This window comes from Silene latifolia, chromosome X (genome assembly GCF_048544455.1).
Source record: "Silene latifolia isolate original U9 population chromosome X, ASM4854445v1, whole genome shotgun sequence".
NCBI lineage: Eukaryota > Viridiplantae > Streptophyta > Magnoliopsida > Caryophyllales > Caryophyllaceae > Silene > Silene latifolia.
Window position 1 is genome coordinate 328,884,709 of NC_133537.1, and position 14,978 is coordinate 328,899,686.

Below are 14,978 nucleotides of genomic sequence, written 5' to 3' on the forward strand. Positions count from 1 at the left end.
CCTAGCTCATCCCTCCTCTCCCTTAGGGCTAGGTCAAACTGCATTGTCTAACCCTGTCCCACAACCCGGTGTAGCCCGAGCCAGCTCTACTAAAATGTCACCAAACGAGGCAAAGGACCTTCTTGTGGACCATTGCCATTGGAAATTAAGGCATGTACATTGTTTAAAATGCTTAAGAATGTGATTTACCAAATATTTCAATTAAACTATCAGCTTCTCGGACGAAAAAAAAAAAAGACGACTTAACAATCACAAGGCGAGCAGAACAGAACCAATATGGCACTACCCCGCACAATGAGATGTATTGGCAGTTTGGCACCAAGCACCAAATCTCGCTGCCTTCGGACTATGTACATCTGAACAGAACACAAATGTCCAAAATGCCTCAACCAAATACAAGCAAAAGGTAGACCAGCAAATGAATTGGACGGATTTTCTCGATGGAGGAAAAACACATTTTCATTTTATTACTTTAACGACACCCTCATCACAGGGAAAAATGACCGGAAGGCGAGCAAACAAAAATAACTCAAAATATAAAGCACATTTAAGAATTATAAAGCAAAATTGTTTTAATGTGTACTTTCAGGAGCATGATGTATCCGACTTAAAACAGCTGACTCCGACTCATTTGACACAGGGAATAAACCCTCACAATCCTTAACAGAATCATTGCACAAAATTAAAGAACCACTGACGGTATCATCAAGCTGCATTTCAGAGACAGGCTCGTCGCCAACAGTCTTACCATCATCGACAACAATGTCCATGTCGGGATTTGAAAGAATTGTACCTGGGTAGGTGCTCTCGACAAAGACATCACCTTTATCAGCATTCCCGGTGAGTAACTCGAGAGAGCTTTCTCCCACTATTTTCTCGGCATCAAAAACTGGCATTTGTGTTTCATTGCAAGGCTTAAGAGCCAAATCAATTATCTCATCTTCCCTTTCGGGAATAATTTCTTCTAGATGCACCGGAGCTGGCTCTTCTTGCTTGACACTGCAATCAGCAGTATCAACCTTCTCCAATAAAGTTTGTTCCACCTCTGGCAGGAAAGGTGAAGGATTGTAAATCATATCGACCTTTTCCATTGGAGTTTGTTCCACCTCTGGCTGGGAAGGTGAGGAATTGTAAATTTCATCGACCTTTTCCATTAAAGTGTGTTCCTCCTTTGGCTGGGAAGGTGCAGGATTGTAAAACTTATCTCCATCAGACACCAAGGAAATATTTCTCTCGCTAATTTGTGTCTTGTACGAACTCATTGCCCTCTGCAGAAAAGCAAAAAACAAACATGTACATGAGAAGACAGTATTAGCCGAACGCCTCGAAAGGTTCCTGCCTAGCCGAACGCCTCGAAAGGTTCCTGCCTACCTATGGCTAGGTAAAGAGAGCTGGAAGTATGCATCATTTACCCTAATGATAAGAATACAGAAGGTTGCTTCTAGATAATATATTAATATATTAAGTATGCATCATTTACCCTGTCTTGTGTTAGTCTAATGATAGAAAAATAAATAAACAAATACAAATCAGGGAGGAGATAAGCTGCTTAAAGCTCTCTCCTTGACCCTGGGAGGTTCGAGTCTCATCTCATGCAGAGTGAGGAAACCCATAACATCCCCTCTCGCTATCCCTCACCATTCAATTAAAAACTAAAAAGCAATCAGCAATCCATGTATCAACTTTCAACCATCTAAGGGTTTTAAAAAACACGAAAATCTAATATAATCATGAGCAATCTCTACCCCATGAAAATGATGTCCCGCCAAATTAACAACCTGTGTGTGTCAACATTAGATTGCTAAATTAACTTAAAGTGACGATGGTTCCTACATAAAACAATAACTTGTTCCTTTTTCCAGTTTTCTTCCCACTTTCATCTTGGGAAAATATTATTTCTCCCCACTTTTTTTTCATTCCTTTTTTTTGGCAAGGTTTCTGCTTTTTTTACTATGAAGACTATTGTCCTCATGAACGAACTGACTTAAACTACAAAAAATATCCTAATCCCAAATAATAAAATATAATCGCTGCCACCACCATTACCACCCACTACATTTCAATGCAACCATAAACTAACTCACAAACACATGCACCACTATCACTCTCCTAGGACCTTCTCTCTCATCACCAACCACCACAACCCTTCCCCAAGCTCAGCCCACTAGACCGGAAAGCACCTTCAACCACCATAAAAAAAAATCCAAACACCCTGAAACCCCATCTCCAAACTCCGTAAACCCATTCAAAGCCCACGAAACCCCTCCCCCACCCACAAAAAACTCTAGATCTAAGATTTTGTGGGTGGAAGAGGGGGTTCAGTGGGTTTGGGGTGGGATTTCAGGGCTTTCGGGGTGGGGTTTCATGGGATTTTGTAGGTAAAATGTACGTGTCTCTGCGCCGCTGCTCTGTCGCCATCAGCCATCTACGTGCATGGTCCTGAGGTGGCCAAGGAGGAGGGGGCGACGGTGGATTAGACCCTCGACGAGGTAGTCAATGGTGAGGGGTTTTGTCTGTCGTTAAGTGGTGTTTTTTCGTGGGTGGTGAGATGGTAGGTGGTGTAGACTGATACTCGGTTGAGTTGGTGTGTGAGAACCAAGATTGGTGTGTATTATTGTCAATTTGTCATTTACATCCATTTGTTCAAAAGTGCCAGAAATGAATAGGGAGAATAAAAGAATGGAGGGAGACGGGGAGTAATAAAAATGAAATAATCACAAAACAAAATATATGCAAGCAATCGCCACAAGAAATCTGTTGCAGCAAAACCATCTTAAAAGCAAGATTTTTGGGAAATCCCTTTAATGCCCTAAAATCAGTCCATTGGTCAAACTTGATCGATTAATATTAGACTCGTTGATTTTAATTACCCTATCAATTTAATTACCCTATCGCGAAGAAAAAAAATGTAATTAACACCCCCAATACCATACAAATAACTGGAGGAACCAAGAAATGAGAAAAAGACATTGAAAGAATTAATACAATCAAGATAAATTGCTCCTTGTACTAAAAAAAATTACCTGAAAGATCGATTCTTTGGCAGCAGGGAGAAACTTCACATCCACAGTTGAACTTCTGATCTCTGACTCCAAATCGGTCTTTTCCTAACAAAAAGAAAAAAGGAAAGTAGGCATGGTGCACTCACTTTTGAATATAAACTCTCATAATGCAAAGAGAAGAGTTGAAAAGGTTCACTACCTCCAAAATTCCAAGATCAGCTTCATCCTCTACATACTCACATCGTCCCTTAGTTGCAAGGCTGCATTGATTATACAGTTCTGGATCAACCAGATCCATAGAGATATCAAATTTAAGGAAATACGCACACACAGACCGTGCATAATCATCGGCACCAGATGACTCGGGAGTCTTGTCAGTAGTCCCTTTAGCCGGTGTCAACGGAATTTCCTTCATGGGTGACAGATCACTTGATGCGTCTTTAAAGCTTGTTGCCTGGTCATCCGGGCAACAACTTTCAACATTATGCTTTGAAGCACCATGTGCAGATGACGCTTCATCAGCAGATGCTTTACTAGCAGGCACATCTTTCAGAGACCCAGATACAACCTCAGTATTCAAGTCCCCATTTTGCTTCCAATTATCCATAATGTCCATTCTTTGAGCAAATTGACCAGGCCCTGGACCATACATCGCTGGATCAGTCCTATGTATACTGCCTGCATTCCATCCATGAAAAGGAGGCATCAACCCTTCTGCCATATTCGGCCAACCAATAGGCCGTCCATGACCCGCAAGCCGATCTCCATCAGCCAGATGATAAGGTATCCCCTGGTGATTAATATCCAAAGTGGGTCTAGCCCCATAAAAGGGAGGAAATTGGGGTATAATAGGAGGAAAGCCCCCGTGATGTGGTCCAGGAGGGCCAGGTGGAAATGGTATGAATCCATTAGGTAGTGGTGAAGCCCAGTTAGGTAGACCATTCCATGCATTTCCAGGACCCCTTCCAACATTTGGATCAACGCTTCTCCTATAACGATTCCCAGGGCCTCTTTTGTTATCACCATATGGACCACCAAAAGAGGGACTGTCTGGTCTTGTCCTGAAGACAGATGGACCGGGACTATGAGAGGAAACATTACCCTGGCCAGTTTTATGATAAAATGGCGATTCTGCAGGAGGATGATCTTCTCCCAGAGAATTCTTGGAAGGCAAGTCTCTTCCCTGTCTATCCTCAGTTATACCTGTATCTCTTATGTCAATAGAATCACTACACCTCCTCTCACCATCATCCGCTTCAAAACTCCTCCTTGTATTTCTTCTTGAAAACCTATTGCGATCAAAACTCGTTGAAGAAGGAGATCTATCCTTCATACCTGCAGACAACACTTTAGTATTTGGCGACGCCTCATAAATCTCTCCAGTGCGATTGTCATCAAACTTGGCTCGCTTCTCCCCTGACTGATACTTAGGGACTTTCTCAACTGATTCGGAGATAATACCATCTCTCAGAGTATCTCCATACTGAGTTTCATCTTCGATACCCTCTCTGCAAAGATAAAGTAGAAGGAATAAGAATAAGAGAACTTTTGTTAACCAGCTTCTATTTTTTTTTTGTTTTTTTTAATGATAAGCTTGAGATAGTAATATTCATTGAAGATACCGAGGGTATGATCCCCAGCTGCAGGAAAAAAATGGGGTGACACCCATACAAAAAAAACATTTTGACTCATAGCCTTATACTACTCCTCCCTCCAAAGAAGGGGAAGAGAGGAAGAGATAAAACCATGAAGGCAGTGCCAAAATGCCATCACAAAGAATCAAAAGAAATGGAACAAAGCATTTCAGACTAAAATAAAAATGCATAACCTATATTTGTGTGCACCAACATAAGCCTTGGAGCTCGGTGAATCCCTGTGCCGATTGCTACTTCCACTACTGACTACATTGGGCTTGAGTGAGAGAGATCTTTCCTTGTCCACCTCAGTGTCCAGTCCTCTTAGTTTATCTCCGTGATAACCATCGTAATTATCAGGAGATCTACGTCGTCCTCTGTCATCCTTATATCTAGAACTTCTCTCATCAACATGAGAGGCATAATCATTTTCATGATCAAAATTCCGTTCTCTGCCTCTTTCATGATCACGAACCCTGGCCCTATCTCTGGGTTCTCGACGATATCGTTCACGACCATATTCCCTATTCCGATCAAGTTCATGATCTCGATCATGGACACGTTCATGGTCCTCTTGTTCTATATCATGGACATGGTCATGTTCACAATCTGCGCGCTCCCTATCACGACCTCTGTCACGATCAAATTCAAGATGATTACGTTCACGATCTCTATCACGACCTCGCTCACGATCATAATCATGATCACGATACCGTTCTCTATCACCACCTAACTCCCGATCATATTCACCATCGCGGTGCTTAGAAATCTTATGTGATAAATGCAAATCCTTATCGTTTTTCAAATGCTTATCATCAGACTTGTTATCGGTATAATATCTAGTGGACCGACTATCCCTCTTCTTTTCATCTTGACGCCGAATGTCCTTGTCTATATCTTCGAGAAACCTGTCTCCATTTCTCTCATCCTCAGGACCATCATCATTATGTTTTCCATTTCTCTCCTCTCTTGAAGAACGCCTTCTATCATCTGGGTCTGGAACAGCATCATGGTGCCTGTCAGCATCACCAGAGCCATCTCTTTTTCTCCCAACTCTTTTACCAAGATCTCTCTCTGGTTCAGGGTGCTTAAACTCAACTTGAACATCAAAATCTGATGAAAAAAGAAAGGATATTTGTTCAAGTTTCAGAGAGCATGGAAAAGGTCAAAATTATACATATGAATATAGTGTTTTACTCCCTATGGCATTTATGGCTACTAAGATCAATTTCATATGCCACAGGTAATCCATAAAACATTTAACTATAAGCAACGATAGTAACAATTACAGCAATAGTAACATCAATAACAAGAGCAAGAACATTATCACTATAATAACATATAAGCCATGATAATAAAAATAATATTATACGTAAACAATAGCGATTTTAAGGATATAGTAAAGACAACTGTACAGGTTGTAGAGGTGATATACCACATGATCATCGTGCGTGGTGATTACGAGTGTATTATAATACGTCACATCAGAAATTTTGGCAGGGTGTGAAGGTCTCAACTAAGGAAAGATCTTGACCAGCGTTCACTATCATCTTTCATTCTTTAACTTCAAACAATACAAATTGTCATGAAAGAGATCCTTAAACAGAACACCCACATTACGTAGAAATAGACCATGTAAGATGAACGAATAAGATTATCAACTGACAAAGGGAGTATACTGATCCGAGTTAAGATGTTTCTTTTCTTCCCCAGCATAGATTGGCCCGGTAAAAAATTGTGCCCCTTCACGTTAAAAGTCCCGCAAGGTGCACACATAATACACACAACAAATTTGAGCAGAAATATTATCATAGCTCAAATCCCAAGATTATAATTTCCCTGGACATATCAACAATCAAACTTCTATGCTTGACATTTCCCTCCATCAGAATATCTATATTTTACCTACTTGTGACCAAAGCTTTGTGAATGTACCCACCAAGCAACTTCCGCGATAAATTAATAATCGCAACAAACTAAAAAAAATAAAATAATAATAAGCACAGACCGCTGACCACAAAAACATGGTTTTCTCTCAACAATGTAGAGATTGCTCAAAGTGATAATGTACCAAGAGGTCCAAAAACATTAATAGAAACTACCAGGCAATAACAAACATTTTAACACACTGAAACAGGTTACCTTACCAGTATTACCAACGACATGCTTTCTACCACGCTCTTTACCCGAACCGCTTTGTTTCTTATTCCCTTCACTACTCGTATTTTCACTCACCGAAACAATATCAACCACTAATTTGTCACTCTTATCGCTTCTACTACCCTTCCTTTCGCGCTCTGAACCCCGTTCTTTCTCACCCCTCTCTTTCCTCTCAGATCTATGGTGCTTACTCTCAGCCTTGCTCCCACTTTTCTTCATTTCTTCGACATCAAATCCCGAAACACGACTGTCATCTCTTCTACTAGATCTTTTCCCATCTCCTGAGCCTTTTAACACCTCTTTCTCCTTCATTACACTTTTCGACATCTCATGAGCAGAAGTATCATCCTCTACAACCCACCTATCGTCAACTACTTTCTCTTTTCTCTTTTTCGACGATGAAGACAGCCCACCCCCAAATGCATCCTCAAATTCAGCATTACCCAAATCAACTATCTCCTTGCTCAAACCACCTGATTTCGAATCAAGCTTTCGTTTTTCACCCGCGGTTATATCCTTCAAATGTCTAGTACTTCCAACACCTTCCCTCACTTTGTTCTCCTTCAAACCAGGTTCTTTTTCCGAAACTGAATACCCTTTGGCATCTCTCGTACTATGCTTGCTAGATTTATGCCTCGAACTCTTCGGCATTATTCTTAATCGTTTCTACAGCCAATCAAACTAAACCCTAATTCACTACTCAAACAAGAACCCTAATTTTTCTATACTTTCAATTCGAAACTTTGCTGCGCTTGATAAAACTCTCCAAATATGGTTTTAATTCAAGAAAAACGGAATCCCAACTTCAAATCGGAAGAACCCTAATTACTCAAAACCCTAAACTTTTTCGATTTTCAATTGAAATTTTTTGCTAATACCATAAACCGCATCACCAACCTTCCTCAGCAAACTGCACTCAATTAAAATCTTCTAATTGCAACTTCAAATCATAAAAACTCTAATTTTCCTCTATTTCCAACTCGAAAATTTGCTAATTGCTAATAAAATAAACCGCAACACAAACCTTCGCAAGAACCCTAATTTCTTCAAATCTGAATTCAATTTGAAGCCAGTAGAAATGTAAGCCGGCAAAACTCGTCGGAAAATGTAATGCGGCGGCGATAAATGGAGAGGAGAGAGAATGAAGGTGGTGAAAATTGGGGAAGATTGAGAAAATTGAGGGTTTGTCAATTGAAACTTGAATGGAGGCGACTTTCCCCCGTACGATAGTGCCCGATAATTTTTGAGTGATTTTTATTCGATTCGGTTTATTTTGGTCATAGTATTATCGTCTTAAGACTCCCATAATTAAATCCATTGATAAGGTATTGTTATTAGAGATTGCGTTTTTTTTGTAAGCCAAACTAGTTAAAAACAAATAATGAAAAACAAACTAGAACGGAAATAATGGAACAAAACGAAGTCATGCAACCCCGCCCATGTCTTCCTGAACAAGCTAAAATAACTTAGTCGGTAGATTGGTATGATCGAAGCGGTATATCTTATGGGCTTGTTGAACACCGAGGTTCGCCATCCAATCAGCACAAGAGTTCGCTTCACGATAGACATGTTGAATCCTAACTTGCCAAACTGTATCATTGATAAAAGCCTTAGAAATTTGCATCAGATGTGAATGAGCAAATGGGTAAGCTTGGACCGTCTCCGTTATGTTAGCAACCATCAACGAGTCCATCTGTATGATAAGTCTTGGAATTTTTCGTTCAGTTGCTATCATTAAATCTCGTCTGGGAGCCATAAATTCCGCTCTTGTGGTCGTCGCAACCCCCAGTTTTTCAGCAAAAGCCTCAATAACATGATCAGCCGAGTTATGGAATATTCCACCTACCCCGATAGTCCTGTGTTACCTTTTAAGGCTCTGTCAATGTTCAAAGTCACCCATTCAGTCGGAGCTGCAACCCATCAAACAAATATCTCCCTGCTTATTCATTCCCTCGATCTAAGACCCAAGTCCGTCACCTCCTTAGCATTAATAACTTCCCATATACCCGCATAATAATTGTGAACAACTCAGTTGGGACGGTATCATCTCATCCAAACACCCTACAATTTCTCCAACGCCAAAGCCACCATACAATTACCGTGAAAGTAGTCGCCCAGGAACGAAGTTCAACACACCCATTGTGTTTTAAATTAAAGACAACCCATTCTCTAACTTCCATAATTTCAAGAAATTTTCGATCTTTAGTGCTAACCTTCATGAGGTTCAAGAGGAAAAACTTTTAAAAGTCCTCAAGAATCATAGAAAGGCTTTGGGTATAATATTGATGACATCAAGGGATTAAGTCCAAGTTTGTGCATGCACAGAATCACCTTTGAGTAGGGAAGTCGAACACGATCGAAGGTCTAAAGAGATTAAACCCGAAAATGGCGGAAATTGTCAAAAATGAAGTTTTGAAATTGCAAGAGGATGGGACTTATTTATCTACCCGTCCGGTGACCGGGTGGCGGATGTGCATAGACTACCGGAAGTTGAATGTCGCCACCCTCAAGGACCATTCCCCCATCCTATTTATAGACCAAATGTTGGAGAGATTGGCGGAACATGCCTATTATTGTTTCCTTGATGGTTACTCCGGGTTTTTCCAAATAAACATTCACCCGGATGTCCAGAGAAAACAACATTCACGGATCCCATAGGAGTATATGCTTATAAGAGAATGTCATTCGGGTTGTGTAATGCACCCGACATCTTTCAAAGGTGCATGATGGCTATCTTTGCCGGTTACTTATAGAAGAGTATGGAGGTCTTCACGGACGACTTTAGTGTCCATGGAGATTCATTTGATCATGGTCTAGTTAATTTCTCTAATGTCTTGAGTCGATGTGAGGAGCACAACTTAGTCCTCAATTAGGAAAAATGCCATTTTATGGTGGAGGAGGGAGTTGTGTTTGGTCATGTCATTTCCAATAGGGGAATAGAAATTGACGGAGCCAAAGTGGTGGTAATAGAGAACTTGTCACCCCCTACAAATGTGAAGGGGGGTGAGAAGCTTTCTCGGCTAAGTCGGCTTCTATAGAAGGTTTATCAAAGAATTTTCAAAGATTGCAAAATCGTTAACTTCACTTCTCCTCAAGGATGCCCCATTTGTATTTGATCAACTTTGCCTTGAGTCTTTTAATAGGTTGAAGCTCGCACTAGTGACGGCTCCCATCATTCGAGCACCGGATTGGAGCATCCCCTTTGAAATCACGTGTGACGCTTTCGTCTACGTCGTGGGGGCGGTCTTAGGCCAAATCATCGACAAGAGGCATCATGCAATCTATTACTCAAGCAAGATCAAGTCCAATGCAATTATTCTACAACTAAGAAGGAAATGTTAGCTATTGTCCATGCCATTGAAAAATTCCGACCTTATCTTGTTGGGTCCAAAGTGGTTGTCTACACCGACCACACCGCACTTCGCCAATTGATGCTCAAGACCTGCAAAAGTATATCGGGATGCATGAGAGACCTACAGTTGACCTAATGGAGTATTGGATGGACCAAGTGAGTGCACACTAGACCTAGTAGGGCAGAGCACGATTCGGATATCCGATCCGAAAGCGCTTTCGGATCGGATATCCGTATCCGAAAATCAAACTTTTTACTATCCGTTATCCGATCCGAATGAATCGGATATCCGAAAATTAATATCCGAAAAAAGCGGATGGGATATCTGAATTATCCGATCTTACTTCAATCCTTAATTTTTTTTTTTTTAATTTGTGATGCCTATTAAGTATGTAGTTGTATTTAAACATTAGTGATGCCTATTAAGTATGTAGTTGTAATTTAATTAGCATTTTTCTTAATTAATTGTAGTTAGGGTTAGAAATTGGGGGTTTTGTTAAATTGTTAATGTCATATTAGTATTATTGAAGGCAGTAACTTAGTTTTAGTAATATTGAAGGTAATATAGTGTTAGTATTGTTGAAAGTAGTATAGTGTTAGTATTGTTGAAGGTACACTACAAGGATAACACGGCATAGTGACAGAACAGTAGGGACAGATGAAAATCCCGTCACAAAACACGGGTTTGTGACGGACTTGTGACGGCTTTGTGACGGACTGACATTTGTGACGGACTAGCCGTCACATACCGTCACAGGAATTTGGCGGGTTGACAAAAACAAGGGCGCCAAAGGCTGTGACGGATTACCCGTCACAAAAGAGGAACTTGTGACAGAAAGTCCGTCACAAAAACAAGGATTTGCAACGGATATTCCGTCACAAGTCCACTATATGTGACAGATATTCCGTTACAAAAAAAGTAAACTTGTGACGGAAAATCCGTCACATAGTCAATTTAAAACACGGGAATGGGACGGATTTGTGACGGATATTCCGTCACAAATTTTCTTTTTCTGACACACGTCACTTCTTGCAGAGGGAATCTAAAAAGTACACATGTGACGGAATAAATATAACTTGTGACGGATATTCCGTCACAAAAGTCTAAACTTGTGACGGATATTCCGTCACAAAAATTGAAAAACACGGGATTGAGACGGAATTTGTGATGGCTATTCCGTCACAAGTTCCTTTTTCTGAGAAAACAAAGCCGTGACCCATTTACCTTTCTCATTTCCCCCAAATCAATTTCCCTAATTATTTACCCCAAAATATCGACCACCACCATTGTTCACCCCATCAGCCACCGTCACCTGTTAAGACTGCCGCCGCCATCTTTATCCGCCGCTGCCGCCACCCTCCTGCCGCCGCCGCCACCTATTCCCGCTGCCATTGTTTTTAACCACTACCATTTTCAGTTTTAGTTAATTAGGTAATCTTTTCTTACTAATTATCTTTTTAAATTACTAATTACTATTTAAATTATGCTAATGAATCTAGGATAGTAGCCATTGTTGTTGTTGATGTAGTTGTTGTTTATGTTGTTATAGTTGATGTTTTGTGTATTATTGTTGTTGATATTGTTAAAGTTAATATTTTAGTAGAATATTAGAAATTGGTTTAAAATGTTGGAAATTGGTTAAAAATGTAAGTTAGAAATTGTTATGTTTGTTAGAAATTTGTAGTATATTAATAGTTTATAAATTGTTATGTTAGTTATAAAAGTTAATATATTAGTAAAATGTTGTAAATTGGTCAAAAACATTGCAAATTGGTTAAAAATATAAGTTAGAAATTAGTAGTATACTAGTAGAATATAAATTGTAAGTTAGAAATTGTTTTAAAAATGTAAGTTAGAAATTGTTATGTTAGTTATAAAATTTAATATATTAGTAAAATGTTGTAAATTGGTTAAAAATATAAGTTAGAAATTAGTAGAATATAAATTGTAAGTTAGAAAATTGTTTAAAATGTAAGTTAGATATGATTATAAACTAATGTCAAATGATGGAAATTGGTTTAAAATGTCATTTACAAATTGTTATGCTAGTTAGAAATTAGAAGAATATAAATTGTAAGTTAGAAATTGGTTTAAAATTAGTAGCCATTGTTTTTATTGTTGATGTTCAAATTATTGTTTGTTTTGATGTTGATCGACCTAGTACCCGTTCAAGAATTTCTCATTAGGAGCAATTCTTGAATAATCCCCGTTTTGGGACTGTCTTTGTACGTTTCAAGTCACTTAGGTAGTAAACACGTACTTGTGAATAATGACGTAACGATTCCTTTAATGTTCTCTAAATACATATGTGGAATAATTATTTATTCTACATTGTGTATTTGGAGAACTAAGGGGAATTGCTGCTGAATTTTCTTCTCATTAATAAATAACAGGTGTGTGTTTACTAGTGACTTGAAACGTACATTGACGGGTTTAGGTTGGAGTGATAAGGACCCAATTCGAAGATGGAGTACTTGTTGACAATAATTATATATTTGTATGATATGGAGTAATATTTATTGTGTATTGTTGGTTGCTATTATTCTTATTTTACTATTATTTGTTTATAACATATATATATTGAAATGTAGATACATAACATGAAAAGATTAGAACGAGCGTGGATGTATGAAAGATTAGATGAACAAAAGAAACCTAAGGTTGAATTTGCAAAGGGTGTGAGGGAGTTTATTGAATTCACGGAACAAAGTATCGTGTATAAAGATGTAGGTGAAATGAAGTCTCCATGTAAAAAATGTAAGAATATAGCTTATAGAGGAAAGAGGGATGTTCTAAGTCATATTTACTCGTATGGTTTTGCCGATAATTACTATGTATGGACGCACCACGGTAAGAAGTTGCCTATCCAAGAAAGTACGAGTAGCGTAGTTAGTGGAAATCCTTACCGAGAGATGGTAGAAAATGCATTACGCGATAATATTGAACAAATATTGGAAGATCAACTTAATCCCGACGACCTTAGCGATGAAGAAGTGCGTTATGAAACCCCAAACCCCCAAATTTCAGGCTTCTTTAAAATGCTAGAACAAGCCGAACAACCAGTGTATAAGGGAAGTAATATGAGTCTGTTGCAAGCGGCCGCTAGGTTGGCAACACTCAAATGTGAGAACAACATATCTCTTAGATGTGTTAATGGTTCTATGTCGTTCGTTGGTGACATTATTCCAAAGGATAATCAAATGGCGTACAATTTTAATGAAGGTGCTTAAGGGATTGCAACTACCCCATGAGAAGATTGATGCGTGTCCTACTGGATGCATGCTTTTTTGGGAGGAAAATGCTAATCTTGAGAAATGCACAAAGTGCCATGCAGATCGGTATAAGAGTGCAAAGAATTCAAGTGGGAGACGAATTCCTTGTAAACCACTAACTTATTTCCCGCTTGCACCAAGGTTAAACGACTATATGCAACCAAGCACATAGCAGGTGAGATGAGTTGACACTATAAAAACTCTAGATTAAGAGAAAGTGGGACAATGGCACACCCAAGTGACGGAGAAGCATGGAAACATTTCGATAGAGAACATCCAAAATTTGCAAGTGAGCCTCGTAATGTTCGTCTGGGTTTGTGTACAGATGGATTTGACCCTTTTGGGCAATTTGGGAGGAATTACATATGTTGGCCCATGATTGTCACTCCGTACAACTTACCTCCTTGGTTATGCATGAAGAGACAATTTATGATCTTATCTTTGCTCATTCCAGGTCCTAATAACCCTAAGGCAAATTTGGATGTATACCTCCAACCGTTAATCAAAGAGTTGAAAGAATAACTTTGGGAAATTGGCGTGTACACCTATGATGTCTCTAAGAAACAAAATTTTCAATTAAAGGCCGCATTAATGTGGACGATCAATGATTTCCCTGCATATGGTATGCTTTCCGGTTGGTCTACAAATGGGTACCGTGCTTGTCCTTATTGTCAAGAAAAAGACCATAAATCGTTTTGGCTAAAACATAGTAGGAAGGTTTCTTGGTTCAATTGTCACCGTGGGTTCTTAAAACCTGATCATCCTTTCCGCAATAATTGTAAGCATTTTTTAAAGAAGAAAACTGAAACCCGCATAGCCGCAACGAAACTAACCGGTGACGAGGTGTGGGATACGGTAAAAGATTTACCAAAAGTAATTGATGCTTCTGATCAAGAATTAAAAAGATTGAAAGACAAGAAGAAAGGTTGGTGGAAACAAAGCATATTTTGGGAACTTCCTTATTAGAAAACGTTGTTGATTCGACACAACTTAGATGTTATGCACATTGAGAAAAACTTTTTTGAACAGATTATCAACACGGTGATGAATGTACCAAAGAAAACTACATTTGGACCTAAAGGTAAAGCTGACTTTATTGAAATTGTTATAAACGGCCTATAACATCTAGGTTTGTTTTAACAACTGCTGAAAAAAAGGCTTTGTGTGATTGGGTTTGTTCTTTGAATTTCCCGGATGGTTATGCTTCGGATTTGAGTAGGTGTGTCGATCATGTGAAGTTGATCTTGCATTCGATGAAACGTCATGATTGTCATGTCTTTATGGAGCGTTTATTACCTGTTGCTTTGAAACATTTACTCCCGACGGCTTCTTGGAATGCAATAACGGAGATAAGCCAATTTTTTAGAGACCTATGTGCATCTACAATTAAGGTTGAATCTATGGAACGTTTAGAGTCAAACATTGCGGACATAATATGCAACTTAGAGAAGATATTTCTCCCATCTTTCTTCAATTCAATGGAGCATTTGCCCATTCACTTACCTTATGAAGCGAAAGTTAGAGGACCTGTTCAATATCGATGGATGTATCCATTTG

The 14,978-nt window shown here is 39.1% G+C and overlaps 1 protein-coding gene across 1 annotated transcript; it reads right to left on the minus strand.

The window, feature by feature from the left end:
• Positions 1 to 525: 525 nt before the first annotated feature.
• LOC141618476 (uncharacterized) lies at positions 526 to 8,091 on the minus strand. Its single transcript, XM_074435591.1, has 5 exons — positions 6,784 to 8,091; positions 4,831 to 5,749; positions 3,202 to 4,510; positions 3,024 to 3,107; positions 526 to 1,268 (listed from the first exon to the last, which is right to left on the minus strand). Exons 1-5 carry the CDS (start codon positions 7,445 to 7,447, stop codon positions 573 to 575), a joined length of 3,672 nt encoding a protein of 1,223 aa, XP_074291692.1. The 5' UTR covers positions 7,448 to 8,091; the 3' UTR covers positions 526 to 572.
• Between the last annotated feature and the right edge of the window lie 6,887 nt (positions 8,092 to 14,978).

What these genes read in the sequence shown, in the direction of transcription:
- LOC141618476 (XM_074435591.1), bottom strand. Translation starts at nt 7,447, where the DNA reads ATGCCGAAGAGTTCGAGGCATAAATCTAGCAAGCATAGTACGAGAGAT. An exon ending in CTGATCTTGGAATTTTGGAG is followed by an intron (nt 3,108 to 3,201) that starts GTAGTGAACCTT and finishes TCTTTTTGTTAG; the next exon opens with GAAAAGACCGATTTGGAGTC. An exon ending in CCAAAGAATCGATCTTTCAG is followed by an intron (nt 1,269 to 3,023) that starts GTAATTTTTTTT and finishes GCTTTTCTGCAG; the next exon opens with AGGGCAATGAGTTCGTACAA.